Source organism: Pantherophis guttatus, chromosome 1 (assembly GCF_059756535.1).
Source record: "Pantherophis guttatus breed Tessera chromosome 1, ASM5975653v1, whole genome shotgun sequence".
Classification (NCBI taxonomy): Eukaryota; Metazoa; Chordata; class Lepidosauria; order Squamata; family Colubridae; genus Pantherophis; species Pantherophis guttatus.
Genome location: NC_142063.1, coordinates 269,441,587 through 269,457,659, shown reverse-complemented (window position 1 = coordinate 269,457,659; position 16,073 = coordinate 269,441,587). Strand labels below are relative to the sequence as shown.

At 35.6% G+C, this 16,073-nt stretch overlaps 1 protein-coding gene across 1 annotated transcript in view; it reads right to left on the bottom strand.

The window, feature by feature from the left end:
- The window catches only part of IGF2R (insulin like growth factor 2 receptor), an 84,615-nt gene that overhangs the window by 62,868 nt on the left and 5,674 nt on the right, over positions 1–16,073 (bottom strand). Inside the window, exons 2-4 of the mRNA XM_034428528.3 lie at positions 12,553–12,683; positions 1,166–1,287; positions 342–440 (exon numbers count right to left, since the gene is read on the bottom strand). Of these exons, the coding sequence (XP_034284419.2) occupies positions 342–440; positions 1,166–1,287; positions 12,553–12,683 (352 nt within the window). The remainder of the gene's footprint in view (positions 1–341; positions 441–1,165; positions 1,288–12,552; positions 12,684–16,073) is intronic.

Below are 16,073 nucleotides of genomic sequence, written 5' to 3'. Positions count from 1 at the left end.
TTTAACAAACAATAGAAATTATATAAGCAGCACTAGAAGAAGAGAATAACATCTTTATAGCTAGATTCAAAAAGTGATAGATTGTTCAAACTGAAAACATGTTTGACTACTATTTTAAAATTTTCATGATATTACCAGAAACCTAACACTAAATGGCATTTAATATCACTTGTAAATAATATGAGATGATAATTTTTGGAGCCCTGAATTGGTAAGAAAATAATAAATTGAGGATGCATTGCTTAGTTAACCTATTTGGCCCAGTGAATCTAATGGACTGACTTCCCAAACAACATGCATATTATGATTTTTAGTTTATGTTCAAACAGAAATTGTGTTACCTCTTCAGCTGATGTAAATAAGTCCTTCTTGCATGCAAGGAATGTTCTCCATTCAAAATAATGAACACACTCAAATGAAGTCACAAATTCTGGGGAACCCTAATTAAGAAAAAAGTGATGCACAATACTGATCAATTTGTATTTGTAATTACAATTAAAACCTAAATAATAATAAAGTTTAAAATAAATTCTACTGGTTAGTATAGTTTACATTTCCAAGCAAGAAACTACTTTTATCCAGATATATATCAACTCTAGAGTGTGGAAATTCTCCATAAATTAAAATAACTGGGAAAATAAAACAAAATTAACATTTCAGAACCTAGACAGTATGAAATTAAATGCCAAGAGCTAAGATTTTTATCTTTAATAGCACCGTACTGTTTTGTAAGCCACCCAGAGTCCATCTAGCAGGCAGATGGGTGGCATGAAAATTTAATAGATAAATAAATGATTTTAAGACATTCTGGTAAAGAAACTTTCCTGAAAACAGATAATGAAATGCCTTAAAAAATTTTACCTAATACCAAGCACATAAATTGAGTGGCAGATTTTTTTATCAATTTTTAAGAAGCACTAGTTTTATGCAATCTGACCAATTTGATATTTCTCTTTCATGTCGGCACATTAATTAAACACCTTTTTAAATAGGGTCATTAAATAGTACAGATTGCACATAAGCAATCTGTACTGCTGGAACATGCAGATACATTCTAGGACAAACATAATTCTTCTGTCAGGACTGGGATAGCTTATCAGTACTTAATAATTAAAAATAATTATTGCCTATTTAGAAATAAAATTTTCAGCAGTAACATACTAACCAAAGTCTTCCCACAATAGAAATTGATGTTACTTTGCCATGTGTGTTGACTTCCCTTAGAACAAGTTTGTGTAGTGTTGAATTCCAAAAGTAAATTAGACCTTCTTATCTGAGAGGATTCCCCTAAAACAAAAAGAGCATATATTATATATTAATCTCAAAAGGAAATTATATGAGATACAGATTAAAACATACAAAAATTTCACACCAACAAAGCATAGAAGAGAAATCTGTGGAAAACTAAACAGATTATGAATGCCATATATACCAAGCACAATAAATCTAGGCAAAAAAAATATGCCCAGTATTTGTGAACAGTTATCAAAATGAAAAAGTACATTACATCAACAAGCTCTTGATAGAATTTCTAAACTTTCCCTTGGGCCTATAATATATCCTAATAAATTTTATATTTGCCTCGATTAAACCACTGATGCTGCCAATTCAAGGAGCTATTTAAAAAAAGATGTAAAATTGTAGTAGAAATGCAACATTTGCCATGAACCAGGATAAGCGATATCAATCAAACAAATGTCATAGAGTCCAAAACCTTACACAGATAAATATACAGATGTTCTAAGCAGGGTGGCAAAGCAATGTGACTAACAGCTTTTTAATCACAGTCCAAAGAAACATCTGAAACACACATAAACACAGGCCAAGGTCACTTGCCAAAAAAGTGGTCCTCAAAGAACTACAGTACAATCTTACGCAGGTCCACTTTAAGTCATGGTGACTGAGTTTCAATTGAGCTTATCCTCAGGTTAAATTCACCTACCGTAGAATATCCCCCTCTTCAAATTCAGAAATAAAGAAGTGTGATATTACTATCCATCTCAAATATTGAAGTAACTGTACTTTGGAATAGATCGTAGAAAAGCTGGATAGAAAGAATATAGACCCTTTTGAACGTTGGTTGTGGAAGACTCTTGTGAATACCATAAGCAGCCAAGGAAACAAACAAATGTCTCATTAATCAATCCACTCAAGGCACAAATGTTCTGGCTCAAATTAGGTATCCTACTTTGGATGTATTAATTATGTGAAGACTTTGTTCTCTAGAAAAGGCTCTAATGCTGGGAAAGGTGGAAGGAAAAAGAAGAGGAGAAAGCTATTAGCAAGGTGAATGGATTCAGTTATGAAGGATGCACTGTTGGAAGACCTAAAGACCAGGTTAGGGACGGACTGTCATGGATAGCACATAATCTATTTAAGGAAAATCATCTGAGCACTCAAGAACTGTAATTTTAAATCCCATCCTACCAACCCATAAACCTACTTATATACATTAATACACGATCCCAAAAGGATACTAGCATTTCTCTCTCCAAACATCATCATTCTGAAAGATTCAGAATAATGGCCTTTCCTAGCAGTTTTCCTTCCAGTGTTCTAACCCTTCCCCAGAGAAATTCCGCGGCACCCTGAAGAACAAACCTAAAATCTGGCAAAAATACTACTGACTGCCATTGGTTTTGTGATCATTCTCCCTAGGGGGGGCAGGGAGATGCCTAGGCCTCCCAGACATGATGAAGGTCCAGGCCCTCTGCTTAATAACCTATGCAGTCACTTAACAAACAAGCTGGAACAGCCAGGATTGCTGTAATTGAGCAAAAAAGTCACGTGGTATCTTGCTCAATGACCAAGATTCTGGGCCCCATTGTACTCATAAGTGGAGGATTATCTGTAGTTCAATGCAGCTTAAGTGCATGTAATTAAATATATATGCCACCCAACCCACATATGTATGAATGTGAATACATACATTTATTCAACCATCTTATCTTTATCATCTCAGTGAAAAGCAAAACATGAAAACCTGAAATTCAGGTCTTTATCATTTCGATAAGGATAGAAATTATGTCAAAGTTCCCCTGGACAGTGGAAGAGTAACATATCCTTCAATTGTTGCCAAGGAAAAGGGAAAAGAGAAAGGTTAATATTTTGCTTAAATAAGGGATGGAGCAAAGAAGGAAATAGAGAGGACTGGTTTAAGGTCATGTTCTGACAAAGGTACAAGTAAATAGCTTTAGACCAATGTAGTCTGTTACAATAAAAGGTATCTGCCAATTATTTCTCCTGTTCAAAATTATAATACCTCCAGACAACTGCACCTGTGCAGTGGGAAAAAGAGGCACAAGAGAACATATTGTTTGTGCTATAAATATGATGGTATTTTATATTTAGCAGTTGCTAGAATAATTCTTAGTTGCATTCTTTGTTCTTGCAGTAAACATACTTATCAACAAGTTGTCTCTATAAAGTTTCTACTTCTAGTTTCAGATGAGAAAAGCCTAATGCTACAGGTCCCACAACATTCAACCATAATGGAGGCTGCTGATTAAGGTCCTATATTGTGATGGCTGCAAGATGAGTTGTTGTTTTTCTAGAGTTGTTAAGTGAATATGGCAGTCATTAAGCAAACCAATGGTTTGCTACAGGCATGGTTTTGCTGAAAACCAGAAAAACAGCACAGTTTTCAGCAAAACCATTGTAAAACGTGGTGTTGCAAATGACAATAAATGCATCCAAATTTCAGTCATGACCATGGAGGGAGCCCAATCAAAATTTAAATTCAAGTTGCAAGTCTCCTTTTTTGGGAGGGTCATAACTTCAAACAGTTACTGAATGAGTGGTCATAAGCAGTGGTGGGTTCCTCCCGGTTCGGCCGAGCCAGTAGCGGTGACGATATGACGTCACCGAACTGGTTCTGCCCCCCCCCCGTTATTCTTACCTTTTATTTGACCCCACCCCCAATCTATTGCTGCCTCCTGAGTCCCAGCTGATGGCTAGAGGGAAAAAAACTGTTTAAACTCTTGCCGCAGGGCTTCAAAGGGCCGCCCTACAGCTGATCAGTGTTAAAAGAAAACAAATGAGTAGACTAGTGCCTGCAAAAATAAATGGGCAGACCCAGTGGTGGGATTCTAAGTAGTTAAGTAGTTAAGCAGTTTGGAGAACTGGTTGTTAAAACAAATCACCTTTTGTTTTTTTCCACTTTACAGGGTTAATCCTGTAAGGATTAATTACAACATTTGGTGTTGTTTCCTAGCCTAATCTTTATTACAGAAAGTGCCTCTCCGGCAGTATGCCTAGACTTACTGTCACTTCTGGTTCCAGAGGCTATTTTTTTGCTTGACTTTCTTAAAGGGGAAGGGTTGTTTTAAGCTTTTTACACCGCTGTTGGGAGGAAATACTCCCCTGTTGGAGTTCTTCCAGCCAGGATGCAATCATCAGCACTTTGAAGAAATAATTGAATCCTTTTGTGCATATGGACTACTCAGAGGACTGAAAAAGTTATTTTTGACTGGTCCTCGCACTTTTGACCAGTCCTCAAACTTACGACTGTCCTCACATTTTACGTTTTTCGCCCTATCTTGTCACCATGGTGAAGAGAAGAAGTTGTGAAATGAGTGACACAGTTGTTAAGAATGCTACAATGGGCATAAATGATGACCAGTCATAAGTGCGAAGACCGGTCATAAGTGGGAGGACCTGTCAGAAATCACTTTTTTCAGCCCTCTGAGTAGTCCCTATACACATAGCCATGGCCACGCGGTCACATGACCAGCTAGCCATGCCAACCCAGTCACATGACTTACAAGCCACGACCACAAAATAAGCCACACCCACAGAACCGGTAGTAAAAAAATTTAGAACCCACCCCTGATCATAAGTCAAAGACTACCTGAGTATTGTATATATTCAATATAAACGTTTTCCTACATAGCTTCAAAATTTCTGATATTTCAAAAATGCTTTGCATCTTTATCTAGATATACTTGCAGCTGATGTGAGATTAGAACATCTGGTATTACTTTCCTTTCTTTCAGGAAAAGATCCTGAAAAGCTTGACTAAATATAAAATCATGGGGAATGGTTCCCAGACGTCAGTAGTTTTAAAATAATTGAGACAGACAAGCAATGTTATTCTTTCAATGGCAATTCTTTGATTACTGACAAAATATAAATTTCTCCAATAACATGGCTTCAAAAGCTATTTTTCTAACAAATAAGCAAACAAACTAACCTTAGACCACATCCCTATGGCATACATAGGTAGCCAGTCTTATATACAGAACCAATATAGGAATGAATGCCAAATCTCAGAACGGAGGGTGTTTGCCCGATTACTGTAACTGCAGCCTAGGCAATAAATTCTTCCTTCTTACCAGTTAAACTTACAACAGCCATAACATAACAGTTTGATTTAAAGTCATAACTTCAGTTTCCACCCAAGCTTTCCAATTAAATGATTTACCACCAGATTTCAAAGTAGAACTTTTCCAAAGAGAAAAAGTTACAATGTGGGGCATTTATTGGAACAAATCAATTCTGATTTATACATGGATGCAAATACAGACCATTCTTAGTTCTGGCATAATAGAGAACATGATACAAACTGCAGTTACTATGTTTTAAGCATGAATAATATATTTATTACAAATCCTTTTAGATTTGTAAATAACATACTGATTGCAAAAAGAACATAAAAACTTGTTTTAATTTTCCACTAATCTACTTTTCATTCCTTTGACTAAGATACCTAGGGACTCAATTTTTAAAGTGTATAAAAGTTGATCAAAACTAAGGGTGTGCCTACAGCAGCATCTTTGTATGTATACAATAGATTTTATTTTCTCGTATAGCTGACCTTCTAGCTTAGAGCAAATAGTTCAATGCAACTAAAATATGTATCTCTGTATATTGATATAGACATGAAAAAGGGATTGGAGAAGCATCAAGTTCTTCCTTGAATGGGTTAGGGAGGAAAGGAGGAAATATAGAGGAAGAAGGTGTACCAAAAGGCTCTGTTCTGGTAAGGTTAGAAGCATCCTTAGACCAGTCCAGTCTGTTACAATAAAAGGCACCTGGTAATTATTCCTCTTGTCCCAAAGTATGAGACCTCCAGACAACTGCACCTGTGCAGGTGGGAAAAAGAGGCACATAAATAGAGGTGGTATTTTATATTTAGCAGCTGCTGGAATAGTTCTTTGTTCCATTCTTTGTTTTTGCAGTAAACTTATTTATCAACTATTTGTCTGTAAAGGTTCTAGTTTCAGCTGAGAAAAGCCCAATACTAGTATTACATATATTTCAATATAGATATTTTTCTCACATCGCTTCAAGATTTCAGATATTCAAGATGTTCTGCATCTTTATCTGAATGTTACCTGCAGCTGATGTGAAATTATATCAACATCCAGTATTATTTGTCTGAAAAGATCCCCAAAAGCTTTGCAGAAAATCATGAGGAAATTATTCCCTGAAGTCAGTAGTTTTTAAGTCATTGAGGGAGACAAAATACACATTTAACAAGATACACATTTCTCCAATAATATTTCAACAGCTGTCTCTTTGACAGACAAGCACCAACCTTTACACGACATCATTTTGGCATACTTAGAGAGTAGCCAGCCTTATATACCAAAATATTTGCCAATATAGGAATAAATGCCGAATCTCAGAATGGAGTAAGAGTGCACAATTACTGTAATTACAGCCTTGACAAGAAATCCCTCATACTTATCAGATAAATTTTTGGAATGCTTTAGAATAAATTCCATCCAACATGGGCTGTGATGGACAGGGCTCTTATACTAAGTCTTAGTGTTGAAGCAACTCATTCCTTTTCTGAGTCTATTATCTATCAGCTCTACAGACTGGACTGAGAGGATACATTCGGCAAGATAATGCTTCCATAATTAATGACGCTGCTCACATTGCTTCTGCCACAGGCTGCTCACAGGTATTACCATACCAATTTCTGCTTGCTTTCCAATTTCTAGTTTCAGCAGTTACTTCAAATTGAAAGATGGGCTCGCAGTGGTGATGAGGGTATGAACCCAGGTTTTCAGGGGGGTTTTCCCTTCACATTCTAAATGCAATGGCTTCAATGCAGCCCCCATTCAGCAGCTGTAGCACAGCTTGTCTGACACTCCCAGAATGCAGATAAAGATACTGAAATCTTTCGGGACCAGCTGCCCACCTCACAAACATCATCATCATCATCATCATCATCATCATCATCATCATTATTATTATTATTATTATTATTATTATTATTATTATTATTATTTATTTATTTATTTATTTATTTATTTATTTATTTACTGCCCTTCTCCAACAGGACTCAGGGCAGTGAACAGCCAAGATAAAACACAACATATAAAATTTAAAAGCAGTTTAAAAGACATTAAATAATTTTGGCCATCAATTTAAAACAACCCAGTTAAAACCAATTACAAATTAAAATCGCAAGGATGGGATCAAGCCAGCCCGGCTAGATGAAATAGATGTGTTTTCAGGGCCCGACGAAAAGTCCGGAGGTCTGGTATCGTGCGTATCTCTGGGGGTAGGTCGTTCTAGAGGGCAAGTGCCGCCACAGACAAGGCTCTCCCCCTGGGGGTCGCCAGCCGACATTGTCTGGCCAACGGCACCCTGAAGAGGCCCTCTCTGTGCGAGCGAACTGGCCAGTGGGAGGCTATTGGCGGCAGAAGGCGGTCTCGTAGATACCCCGGCCCTAAGCCATGGAGCGCTTACATGACTCTGGGCTGATAAATTCTAAAACTGTACCACTAGTAAAATAAAAACTAAAGACAAAACAAACAATGTGTTGGAGCAACCAAGGAAACCAGCAATCAGCCTAACTAGGCTCAGCTAAATTCCCAATCCCATGCTGAGAAAATATCCAGGTCTTAACAGCTTTCTGAAAAGCCAACACAGTACAGGGTCAACCTAATTTCAGGTGGACAGAAGACAACAAGAAAAGGCATGGTTCCTGGGTCCCATATGATAGCACTTCTAATATATATATGGGATCCAGAACATACCCCTCTTATCAGATCTGACAGGACACTTAGAGATGTAGATGGTCCAGGTATAGTATTAATCTAAGGGAAATAAATTTATTTTAAAAATGTCATTTCAATATGCATATTTAAAAAATTAGCAAAACTGCATCTCATAGGCCAGGGCATTTTTGTACAAAGTGATATCCCATTTAGCAACTTAATTATCTGTTAATCAGTTTGTTGAGCTCATGAATATTTGACTTAATTTTATGAAGGAAAATCTTAAGAAGTCAGTCTTTTCACTTTGGGTTGCTGAAAATCCTGTTGAATTTTATTTTAGAATCTGTAAAATTAGCAAACTTGAAGCTTCAAACATTTAGTGCCAAGATAAGAAGAGTCTTAACTTTTTTTCTTTTGCAAAGCTATGTGTTCGTAAGAAAGCAATTAAGAAAAAAGCACAAGAGACAATATAATGGTACACTCCCATTTTATAAACAAATAAGACAAATACTCCCATACAGAATGGCAATTATGTAATGAGGAATAGAAACCTGTGGGCAGCTAAGGCAGATCTGTCTTTAGTTTGGCACACCTTAACATGCTACTATTTCATAATACCAATATAGGGAAAGGTTCAGACTATCACAGGTAGAGTAGCATTTCATGCAGACCAAAAGTATCAAGCTGAACAGCTCTACCCCTGCTTCTTCTTAAAAGCTCAATTCAGTTGATATATTGTTGAACTAGTTTTTAGGGATAGCCTCTCCATTCAGTAGGCTCATCCTGGAATATCTTCATGCAGGAACTAAGATTATACTCTGTAATGTAAGTCAGAAAATGTACTAGTCATTCCTATAGAGGTCCAGCTTCAAATTTCAAGCTCTTTTCAGAACATTATCCTGCTCATAAAAAAAAAACCCAACAACAAACCTATGGGATTCAGTCACCTGTTGTATTTTTACTTGACTGAATTAAAGAAGAATTTTGAGTTTATGTCTCTTGTATTTATACACAATTGTATTTATACACAATCTCAAGTATTTATACACAATTTTATTATAGAACATTCCTTCTTCTTGTCCTGCTGGCTTTCTTTCCCACAAACCTAGGGTTTTTAGTTTTTTCTTATTCATAATTAGTGGTCCAATGTGCTGTAGTTGTTAACGCACCAGGCTAGAAAGCAGGAAACTATGAATTCTACTCCTTGTCAGGGTTCCAAGTAACACCCCCAATGAAAAGAAACTCCAAGGCTTGGATTTTCTCAAAGCTACAATTTATTAGAGATGTCATATTGGCACATCTAGGAAAACCCGAATCTGAGAACTTCCAGGTTTTCTCCATCCAAAAGAAAGTTCAAGTCCCTGTCCAGCACCCACATGTCCATCACACGATCTAATCAGGCACCATCCAAATCTGAAGATGCCTCCCAATCACTTCTTCGCAGCTGCAGGGCAAAGCGGCCTTGACTTTCTGGAAAGAACGTTATTCAGACTACTACATATCACCTACTCCATACAATTCCCACTCCCATTTTCCCCCGTGTAGAAATTGTGGCAGGCCTGAAGGCTCAAAGGTAAAAGATGGCTTCCAGGTCCGACACTCCTGCCTTGGGTCAGTTACTCTCTCTCAGTGCTAAAAAGGAGCCAGTGGCAAATCACCCCACTCTACCTCACCCCCCCCCAAAAAAACGTGTAGGAAACTACACAGATTAATCCAGGCAGTTGCCAGGAATCAATACTGACTCAGGAGCACCCCCCCACCCCCCAAAAAATCATGTCTTTACTTAGCACTAACATAATCGTTTTAAAGAATGGATGGCAGAAATCCACTTAATGAGATTATGGTGGCGATTAGGATTTATTAAATTGTTAAGCTTAAATCTATGTCATATTATATCACTTTTTCCTGCTGATTCTGAGGAGGAAAGGGAAATAACTTACTCAATAAGTAAAAAATAACCCTTACTCCTTGGGTTAACCAGATGATGGGGATTGAGATATTAGCAGAAAATCTTGCTAATTCAGATAAGATTCTCTAACAGAACAAGTGTTCAAGACCACAGCAGAATCACACAAAGCCTTGGATAGACTACTTACATATCCTGCCTGCTCCTGTTTGAGTCCAATTAAATATACTGTAAAGAAATAGTTTCTTCCTGGCAAACACAGAAATTGACCTCTGAAATCTATTACAGCTTTTCTTAACCTGAAACTCTCTAGATACATTTGGCATGACTATATTTGTGGACTATACCTGGAATCATGGAGAAGTAGAGCCTACTAAGATAGCTCAGGTTGCATTTTAATCATTTGTCAGTACACTCCACATACTTCTAAGTTGATGGGGTAAAAGTCATAGGGTGGTAGCTTGCAAGGTAATTTCTAAACTATAAATCATAACTTGCACATAACAAAGCACAAGAGCTTAGGGTAAAAATCAGGTTTTGATTCTACTTATGTTGTATGGTTCAAACCAGATGTGTGCTTATTATTGAGAATGCTGTGTATGGCACAAGTACTACTAAGGTAAGCAACACAGGTTATACTTTCCTTAACTTATTAAAAAGTATTATTTGAAAATCTCAATTTACCTAGGTCATGATGGGCTGCACAAAGCAATTATTTATGATCTCATAAGGTGATAATCATGGCACAAATACACACAAAATTGAAATATAAGGGGAGTCAGTGGCAAAGACCATGAATCCATAAATGAAATAAAAGGTAAAATTATTGTATGACTATAAACTAAGAGAAAGGGAAATGATGTAATAGGTTTGAATGAAAAGGTTTGATTTTGTGAATTAGAGTAATTGAATGCATCAATATCTGCAGGGGAATGAAAAGGGAAGGACCAAATATGAGTTCTGGGAAAGATTATGCAAATTCTAAATATATTAAATTCCAGGGGAAAAATTATTCCATTAGGTGACATAAATGGATGAGAGACAAGAGAACTCATAGTTCATAAAAAATGAATGGATAAGAGACTCAGTGAATAAAAATGGTGACAGGTATTTGGATTGAAAAAGTTTTGTTTCAAACACAAGGTTTAAACACAAGTCTATACATATGTTCACATGGCAAAGAATAAATACAAATCTAGAGACATACAATACTAAGAAAAGCTAAAAAAAACTAGAACAGTTCTGAATGTGAAAAAGGCCATTATTTGGCAATATCAAGAGTCAACCTTGGGCAAGATTGGATATGGGAGAAATGAAACAACTAGAGAGAAAGTAAAAGGATTATACAAAGGGAATATACAAGCTATGTATGAAAAGTTATAAAACAATGAAAATAGCAGGTGCTTGGAACAAAATAAATTACCAAGTGCTACAGAAATATGGAACAATAATGAGTAGAATAGAAAAGGATGCCTCTGGAATAATGTGAAAATGAAAATTACTGTTGAAAAAATAAGGATGTATATAGATAGAAAAAATAGATGCAAAAAAAGTAATTGAATGAAACAAGGAACTGTAAAGATTAAAAAAATAGAATGCAAAATGATTTTGACTGAAGTTAACATATTATTCTGAAAGTGAGTAAAGATGTCTCTAGCAAAATGAAACTTAACTGAAATAAGTATGATGAAATGAATTGTGATGAAACAGCAACATTTAGAAACTTTAGAAATACTAGCAATATGCCAAATATTACATTTTCAACAAATATAAATCCAAGAAGAAATAGTTGCAAAAAATGTCATAAAATGCCTTGAGGATGTTGACAAATGTTTAAGCTGCACATATGACAATATAACAGAGAAAAAATGTATAACAATTATAAGAACATCTTGTTTCCCTGTACAAAGGAAAAGTTAACAAGAGTCAAAGAAAAAACTTCAAGGCAATTACTTTATTATTAAGTGTGCTTATGAAGTGAACCAAATTCGACAAGTTTTGAATCAGTCAAGTGCTGAGTGTAAAGTGAAAAGTCTTGAGTAACGGGAAGGAAGTTTGAAAGTTGTTGCCACCTGCCAAAAGGACTCCAACTCATCTCTATAGGCTGGCTGGAAGAGTAGCTTGCTGATGGATTTCAGCTCCATGCAGAGCTCAAACCCTCTGGCATGCAGCCTTTTCACTCTCAAAGAACTGTAAACCTGGAAAGTTTCAGTTCTACGAGGAACTCAAATTCTCCAGCAGGCAGCCTTTTCACTCTCCAAAAAAAAAAGAAAAAGAAAAAGAAAAAGCCTGCTAGAAGGCAGGTGGCTGCTTTGCTGTCTACATAACAACATGGGATATAACCTAACAACCGCAAATAGGAGTGCCAGAATTATGGTAGTTGAATGAAGTGGTCACATTGACATCTTGTTTAACAACCGTTTCACTCAACAACCAAAATTCCAATCCCAATTGTGGTCATATCGTATCATGCCTTTCGTTTCTTTGTTCATTATTTCTTACTACTTTAGGGCATTTCATGTCATACCACTTAACCCAAAAGGAAATGTGAAGGGTATTTATATAGATACCTTCTAATTTTAAACTGATTTAAAACAAGACTTCAGCATTAATATTTATAAAATAAACAGAAGCTGAACAGATGGCATTTGACATTTTTAATCCATGGAGCAAAAAAGCCTTTAGACTTACCTACTGAGAAAGAGAAATGTTGTTTTAGGTCATAGGCACAAATGGCACTGGATCCTGTACAATTTCCTGCACCACCACAGGGATTTATTTTATAATGCACTCTATCAGGATCAACAGCTTCCCATGTATAACTGGAAAAAAAGGACGGAAAGTATTATTGCTATGTTTTAACAAACTCCACAAATAACTGTTTAAACCCAAATTACTGTGCTCAAATATATCTTCATTCATCCATTTTTTCATCCACACTGACTTGCTCATTGTCAATACCGTGCTTATGTGTTAATTCCGTGTTTTAATTAACATAAAGTTCTTGTACATTTTAAAAGTATTAATGAAATAATATAATTTTATTATTCATAATGATCCTAATGATAAAAACAAAAAGGAGTGTGGAAAATTATGTTATGAAGCTAACTCCTCCAAAGCCATTCCACTTGATAGCTTGAAGCTTAAACATTCTGAGGTGTCATATATACAAGGCAAAATATTTTATTTTGATGTTATAGTCATACAAAATTAATTTCATAGAGTTGACAGCAATTTTTTATTGTTTTACCAGAAGACATTTAAGATTCTTGAATTTGCATAAATAGTGGAGTATCTTCAGCATCTTTAAAAGTTAGTGACTAAGGAATCACAGTTAATTCTTCCAAACTGTGAGTGATAAGATTGGAAGAAGTTACAGCATTTGAACTAGATAATCTGCATAACAAATACTTAAACTGTATAAATTGCCAAGATAGTAAATAAAACTTTTTAGTTCTGCGAAGTTTTAAAATATAAACAATTTTAAAGAACTGAGAATGCCTTCAAAGGCATTCCTAGAATTAAAGACTTAATAAAGGAAATACAACTTGGTAAAAGTGATCATTTTTTTAAAAAACACACATTTCAAGTTTTGAGCCAATGAAAATAAAGGTAAGAATTCATTTTCCCTTCTCATTGATTAGGGTTACCTAATCAATACCTAATTACTGAAAAAAGCATCTTAATTATGAAGTACAAATCAGACAAAATTAGAATTTAAAGCTGAGGAACACAGCAAAGTGATCTCATTTGGCTGAATTCACATCATGCATTAAATATGATTGTTTAATAATGGTTTAAAAATTAGAGTAACTGACCTCACATATAGCAAGAAAGCCATACAAACTGCATTTGATTCAGCCCTGGGTACAAACCATGCCATTGCAACACATCATTTTCCATCTATAGCTGTGGTTCCCTACCTTTTTTTGGCCATGGCCCACCTAAGCATCTCAAAAAATATTTGTCTCCCCTCCCCACATATTATTCTTACTATTCAAAAAGTAAACTCCTACTCAGAGGAGGAAGCCTAACTTGGTTTAAACAAGGTTCCAATTGCCCCCATTAAAAAATCAAATTGCTCCCCTGTGGGGTATGGGCCCCATGTTGAGAACCATTGATCTACAGCAAGGGTAGAATCAGGAAAGGAGATCTAAATCTTCACCTAATTTCTAGTTAATCAACGCAGATTTTTAAGTTCCAAGCGCTTGACAAAAAAAGAGCTATCCCCTTATTACCTTCATAGAAACAGCTAGCAAACTCAAGGAGGGAAAAGCAAATTATTTGCATGAAAGCATCAGTGAAAACTAATTTTAATGCTGGTCATTTGCTCTTTTTCTTCAATGCTTTACTTTTCAGAGCATGAATTTTATGCTTGGTGAATATTAGTAATTCTAATGAAAAAGCTAAATAGATCCTGCAAACCTAAAAGTTGAACACCCTAGTTTAGCATTTTAGAGAAAAAAACACACCATCTGAATATATAGCATATAGATAGATAGATAGATAGATAGATAGATAGATAGATATAGATATAGATAGATATAGATATATTGATATAGATATAGATATAGATATTAAGCATTGCAAAGATCATAAAACACAAGTTTCATTTTAAAGACATTTGTCTATGATTACTTGAATAGACTTTTCACCAATTCTTATATTTTTAAAAACTTTTATTACTAACCTAAGTTACAATTATGTCTGACTTCTAAATATATATAGAAGTATCAGATGGTAGTGAACTGGGGGAAAAGTGTCAGCAAACCTAGCTATAATCATTAAGAATCAAAACTTACATGCCTTTATTTTAAAATGCTAATTAAATTGTACAATTAAACATGTGTTTTCAAGAATGTTTTTTCACTGCACATATATTTTTTGAAATGCCTATATTCCTCTCAAAATATATTTCTCTAATATTGTTTTACCTGTTATGTGGTTAGGCACAAACTTTCCATAATAGCTGTAAATGATTCAGCTATAGGCCTAGACAGCTAACTAGATGAATCACAACGACAAAAAGTGATTCAAACATTGGAGCTAACTGCTCTGTACTATACTGTATATAAAGCTTTTCTGAGCTTTATTCCCAATCATGTGACTGTCAGTCAACCAGGATGTCTTAAAGTACACAAAGGCAGAAAGAAACAATTGTTTAATATCACAAAATATGGTATTTCTGTCCTCACTGAGATTATTCTGTAACTCAATTGTTCTACTTTTATAGCACGACAAGATTAGCCTATCCATAAAAATTAAGGACTTGGTCAGAGAAATGGGTTTTTTTTACAGGTAGTCAACTTATTATCAAGATTAAGACTAGAATCTTGGTTGTTGAATGAAGCAGTGGTTAAATGGGATGCCTACACGACCACTTTGCTTAACAACTGCAATCTCAGCTCTTCCATTTTTGGTCCTTAAGTAGATGGCATAAAAGAACTGCTTGCCCAGCAGCAAGATTGGCCTTTGTGCAATGCTGGAAGAATGCAAGGATGCCCTCCGATGACTTAATAATCAAAAAAATCTTTGATTGCACTGAAATGGACAAACTAACATTGGAATTGAAAGGAATGACAGACTTGGAGTATTATGTATCATGGGAGAAATGGTACAAATGGATTGAAAATAGAAAAATAAAATAGATTCAGATATAATACAATTTGATGAAATAAAGTGCATAGAGTACAAGAATTTAGTAATGACATGTCGTGTAAAAGGTCAGTTCTGCACAAAGAAAAAATTGTATTTATGTTTTTGTTTTTTGTTTAAAAATTAATAAAATATGTTTTTTTTTAAAAAAAACTGCCTACCAAAAGAGGGCAGGTAGCTATCCTCTGTGTTCTGTCCCCGTCTCACACACGCACACCAGCAATCGACCAAGAGTTAAAATAAACCAGCAGACAAGAATTTCCTTTGATAACAGAATTGGCAGCAACCCAGTGGCTGCTTGCCAACAGTTTTTTACTTACAAAGGGAGGTTTATCTCCTCCGACCGAAAACATCAAAGTCCACAAAAGCCAAAGAATAGTCAAGTCCAGTCCAAAAAATCAGTCCAAGCAGAGCATATAACAAAGTTCCAGAAATGCAGAATGACTTGCTAGCTTTCAGTTTTGTCCGTCACAAAGCGTGAATGGCCACCACACCCCCTTTTATCCCCTGTGGGGTGTGGTCCAGTGACTCAGCTTAATCTCTGGCATGCCTCCTTC